This window comes from Phacochoerus africanus, chromosome 1 (assembly GCF_016906955.1).
Source record: "Phacochoerus africanus isolate WHEZ1 chromosome 1, ROS_Pafr_v1, whole genome shotgun sequence".
Lineage (NCBI taxonomy): Eukaryota > Metazoa > Chordata > Mammalia > Artiodactyla > Suidae > Phacochoerus > Phacochoerus africanus.
This window is the reverse complement of record NC_062544.1, coordinates 274,035,989-274,041,720: the sequence shown is the minus strand read 5'-3', so window position 1 is coordinate 274,041,720 and position 5,732 is coordinate 274,035,989. Positions and strand designations below refer to the sequence as shown.

The 5,732-nt window shown below is 34.5% G+C and overlaps 1 protein-coding gene across 1 annotated transcript; it reads left to right on the top strand.

Annotated features, from left to right (window-relative positions):
• The first annotated feature begins 4,076 nt into the window (after window positions 1-4,076).
• On the top strand, window positions 4,077-4,265 carry LOC125111438 (keratin-associated protein 19-3-like). The gene has a single exon (XM_047753380.1). It carries the CDS (start codon window positions 4,077-4,079, stop codon window positions 4,263-4,265), a length of 189 nt encoding a protein of 62 aa, XP_047609336.1.
• The last annotated feature ends 1,467 nt before the right edge of the window (window positions 4,266-5,732 follow it).

The following is a 5,732-nucleotide window of genomic DNA, read 5'->3' as shown; positions in this document are numbered from 1 at the left end:
TGTTCTCCATATCTGTGAGTTTGTTTTTGTTCTGTAATCTATCTGCAATTTTAATACCCCCACTGGTCATTGCATATCTCCCATCTCTGCTCTACATTTTGTCCTTGGCAATCACCAATATCACTATGAAACAGACACGTTTTTGAATGCTTAATTGGCTGGTCAAGAATACAAGATTTTTGCCAGTTTTGTTTACTACCATGAAATATCCACCCCAGTGTCTGAAAAAAAAAAAAAAAGATTGAGAATAAAGTAGCTACTCAGAAAATATTTGTTGAATGTATAAATTATGTCTGTATTTATTTACAGCCTGTCTCCCCCACTAAAATGTTACCCCCCTGAAGATGGGAGATTTGTTTGGCTTTTTACTACTTTGTTTCCAAAATAAGCAGGTAATTGTTTTCTATTATTTGTTGAGTGAAAGAATGAAAGTTAATTTGAATTTGGAGGGAGAAAAAAAAAAGCTTGACTCAGGTATGACTCTAGATTCCTGTCTTGGATAGCTGGCCATTTTTGAAGCTCTTTCACAAGAGGAAAATAGTAAGAAAGAGGAAAAAAATAAAGGAACAAACAAAAAAAAATTGAGCATGTGGTGGATGAAAGGAAGATGATTGGCCTTTTTTGTCTTTTTAAAAGCATTTTTCACACATTCATTGAATTTGAAATAAGTTTCAGAGCAAGTACATGTGTGGATGAGAGAGAGAGACGGAGGGGAGTTGCCAGAATTGCTGCCGGCTGGTGCCTGTTTGCTTTTTGAAATCAAATGGGGTTGGGCCCAGTGAGAATGGGGGAGTGATAGGTGTTCAAAAAGAAAGAGATTTTCTGCATGACTGTGGATTTGCGGTAAGTAACCAGTGGGGGTGTAAAGACAGATTTATGGGGCAGGGTTGAGCATACAGTTGGGATCAGAGGCAACACATTTGTGATGTGTTCAATCTTCAGAGTTTTATGAGGTGATTATTTCTTTTCAGCTATACAGAGTAGATCCAAAATAATTAACTTGCTAATATATATCACTAGTTATGTTTGTTATGTTTATTAATATAAACATTTCTTTAAACATAAGGTACGTAGGTGTGTGAGAAACAGTTGTTTTAGCCAGCGCTAAGGCATATAACTCCCTTTAATACTAAATATAGTCAGAAATAAACAAGTTCCTGACAATAATGTGGACTCGGTATGGAACAATATTGGGTCCACATTCTCATGCACAGTAAAGCCAATATGCTGGCCTTGGGTTATAGTGAAGGAAAGTGTAGCACGATTGCAGGGCATCAGGCAAAGTGTCCAAGCAGCAAGTGTTCAAATGGCCTGAACTCCCCAAAGGCTTTCAACAAAAGTCTTTTATTTATTTTTTATTTCTTTGTCTTTTGTCTTTTAGGGCTGCACCCCCTAAATATTTCTAAATGACAATATTACATTAACCAATACACATGTTGGGGTTTCTATCAATTAAGAAGGGTTAAATTATGAGAAGCATGTTAGTTTTATTAAACCAACTGAAGTAGATTTAAAAAGAAATATTTAATATATTTATTTTTAATTTCTTTTGATAAGTAATTACATATTTTTCTTAAACAGTTTAAGTATTTCTTATTCAGAAGTTAAAGCGTTTTCTCTGAAGTTGTGCTCCTTCTGAAGGACAAACAGCTTTACCCTCACCTGATAATAGAAACAGCATCACTTATGAGTCAGGGAGTGAGCTCAAAAAACACAGGCTCTTTAGCCAGCGAACTGGTTTTGAAACTCATCTCAGCCACCAATTAGCTGTATAACCTTGTGCAGATAACTAAGCAGGATAGTGATATTATGAAGGATTGTTATAAGTTTGAGTTTAATACATTAAAGAACTTTGGATAGTGCCTGGCCCATATTAATTGCTTATTATATATTATCTGTTATCATTGTTAATTTTAAAAATAAAAGTATAGATTACATATGAGGTCTAGAAGTATCCTATCTGGTTATTTTCCAATCAACGTGTCATTTACATGTTTACCCTCCATTGAAATCATCCAAAAAATTCCTTTTTCTGAATCTCCCAAGAAGAATATCTATGGCAGCTTTTAAAGTGCTTACAAGTTCTTGTACTCATTTTGCAGTTTTTGGAAGTACTATAATGGGACAGAGAAAGCTTATGTAATATTACCTTTATAAATTGGCTGATGTCCAGAGTCTATTGAGTTGAAAGACATTTTGAGGGAATTGGATTTTCCCCTTTTACAGTTTGTTCGACTTTCAACAGTTGTTTCAAAACCACAAAATAAGGCTGACTTTTATGTGAATATATATTTTTTAAAGTATGTGGATTAAAGAGAAAATAAAGAATTGATATAAGAAATAAAAGGAGTTTTTAACAATGATATTTACCAAAATCTTGAGATGGGAGGGCAGTTGTATCTGAGAAAAATAAAAGATTGAAAAGAGTGTCTTTCTACAGAAACCAGGGTGAGTCCTGGGGTGAATGGTGGAAAGTCTGGTCCTTTCTGTGCTAGGCGGGAAGCAGTATGGGCAGAGAAGAGAAGATGAGGCAGATACCTTTGTATTTCATGTACAGTCAAAACTTACAGCGGGAGGTTGGCTTTTCTTTTAGGCATCAAACAAAGTGCAAGAAAATAGGAAGTAACTCCTAGGCTGAATCTTATGAGATCCTCTGTTATTGAGGAAAAGGCAAAATGACTGGGTTTATCAGACCAAATCCTTGGCTTTTACCAAAGACCAGAGATAGCAGTCTTTAAAAAAAAAAATACCTTTAATCTGATTGAAACTAAATTCTTCTAACTGAAGTAGGTCAAATAGAGTAGTTCTTTACCATTAATAATTATCTTTAATTTGTAGTTGGGCAAAGTTCTATCATTATGGATATAATATAAGTACCTAAAACACCATACTCATAATTAACTGGTAGGGGAAACCAGCACATGTAAATGATGTTCAAAAATCACATACACTGACAGATATTCAATCATTTTGACCTTTTTAAAAAGTAGAACTAGCTGAATATATGCAGGCTAACTGGTTTCAAGTCTCTTGCACTCATAGCTAATGATAGTGGGAATAAACAATGGAATAAACAAAAGTATAAGGCAGCTGTGTACTATGGGAGAATACACCCTCCAACCTGCAGTGGAGAAATTTCAAATTTACCTGATAAACTAAGGCCGGCTTGGAGCACTTAGGTTTTAGTCCTCACCTGTCACTGAAGATCATAGTTGTGTGATTCTGTTTATCAGAGTTGTAGTTTTCTCAACAGTTTAAAAAATAATAAAGGACAGCAAAATAAGTGGAGCTTTGAGTTTCTTTGAATTCTGAAATTCTATGATCCTATGATAGTATGGAATTTAGTATCTGTAATAAGAACATATTTGTGGGTAGGAGGGACTTTTTATGCAATCTTCAATAATATCTACTAAGTAGGCTTACTCTGCATGAGAGGTGATGCTTGAGAAATTCCTTTGACTTTACTTCGCAGCCCTTTTAAAAATTCAGTAGCATTATTGCACCACTAAATGTGCTTCTCAGCTGACTTTTAAAAGCAATTTGTATTAAGATATACATCATAGTTAATTGTCATTTTTCATAGGGCTAGTATTTCAGGGAAAATTATACTTCGATTTGTGTGAATTCTTGGGAGAAGAAAGATAACGCTCATGACTTAGAAAAAAATTAACAGCCCCGGAATGGCAAAGGAAATGCAATCTCATGTGATACAATTTAAAGAACAGAAGCCAGAGAGACTTGTTTATGGAGTTTGAAACTCAGAAACTCAAACAAGTATGGGGTTTATAAACAGAATAGTGTCTTATTAGAGTGGAATAATTATCTAGGAATCCAAATAAAGGAGAAAATAAAATGCGTCACATGATTTTTAAATGGGGAGTTGCATTCACAAGTGGGAGGCATGGCTTGAAGTTAGCAAACAAGACAGTTGACATAGTTTCCATGTAAGGTATTCTATGGGTGATATTTAGAGGTGTGGCTTTCCAACCCCATCAGCATATATATAAATGCTCCTGGGCAGTCACAGTCACAAAGCTGACCTACAACACTGAGGCAAACTCACCACCCCTGAAACCATGAGCTACTACAGCAGCTACTGCAGAGGCCTGGGCTACGGCTATGGCTGTGGATGCGGCAGTTTCCGAAGACTGGGCTACGGCTGTGGCTATGGCAGCTACCAGTACGGTTCTGGTTATGGAGGCTACGGATATGGCTGCTACCGTCCTTGTTACTATGGGGGATACTCGTCTTCTGGCTTCTACTGAATCAATCTTTGAAAATTTATAATTTGTGGACTTAGTCTTCTAAGACATCCTGATTCATCTAGAAAACTTTATTCCATAACCTGTATGCTTCTTTTATCCTGTCTTGATAATGAAACTGTTTTTTGAGCCATCTGGTTTCTGACACTAATGGGAAGAAAACTTGATGTACTAGATGTTGCTGTTTGATTAGCGATAGTCTCAGGAATGCTCCTTTGATATAGGATGAAGAATCATCATTATAATACAGCAAGTCTTTGCCTTTCAGCATCTGATGTCTAATAATAAACTTTTTCTGACACAGTGAATGCGTTTTAAAATTCAGTTTTGTTTTTTTGTTTTTTTTTTTGTTTTTTTTTTTTTTTAATTATGTCCACACCTGAAGCACGTGGGAATTCCTGGGTCAGGGATTGAACCCGAGAATCTGCAGCAATGCGAGATCCTTTAACCTACTGGTAGAACACCTAAGCTCCAATTTTTAAAATGACATTAAATTTGTTGTGATTCATTAGTATAGTCATAAACTATGGCAATAGTTTCTTCTTTTTATTTACCAATATATTGTATTTCATAATTATCCTTTCCTCCTCCTTCTTCATTTCTTTCCCTTACCTCTTCCACCTCCACCTTTTCCTCACTTCTATTTATTTATCATCTTCTTCCTCCTCATCTTTATTAATATCTGCGTCTTTCTTCGCTTTCTTTATATCTAAAGGTTGAAGAGACTCTGTGAAAATAATAAAATTTTAGTTTATTTTTAAAAATTCATTATTCCTTGGAAATTTTCTCATTAACTTAAAAACAAAGTAATAAAAAGCTTTAGCATGCATGTGCATTACTTTAGAACTCGAGAAAATAAGGATAAAGAATTGTATCAAATCATTAGCAATTGCTAAAGCTAGGAGATGAATATATGATGTTTGTTGAATTTTTTCTTCTTCTTTGGGTATATATAAAGTATTTTATAAAAGAGAAAAATCTGAAATAAATGTGAAAACAATCTACCTGGACTCTGATATACATCATGATAAATTAAATTTATAAAAACCAACCAAAGATATTCATGAAAACTTATCAGCATGTTAATTCCAATATATTTATTATATCTGATTCTAGTTCTAATGATTGATTTTCTTTAAAAAATAAAGTCCTTTATTACAGCAGACTTGACTGTTTCCTTCAGTTCTCGATACAAAGTTTGAGTTACTATGTGCTTATTGTTTTGGTAACATTCTCAAGTTTCGCAGGCCAAATATTTGAGGAAACCATTGGAACCTAAGATAAATAGGTTACTTAGAAACAAAAGTGAATAACACAAAGGCATTATCTCTGAATAGTGCTATAATCAAAGTTCAAACAATACCCTATCATTATTTCTTTAGGCCTTCAAAAAGATCTGTGAGAAAGACATATACTTAAAATTCAAGGAGTTCTGTTGTGGCTCAGCAGTAATGACTCCGACTAGTATCC

Excerpts from the sequence above, each read along its gene's own strand:
- LOC125111438 (XM_047753380.1), top strand. The coding sequence starts at position 4,077 with ATGAGCTACTACAGCAGCTACTGCAGAGGCCTGGGCTACGGCTATGGC.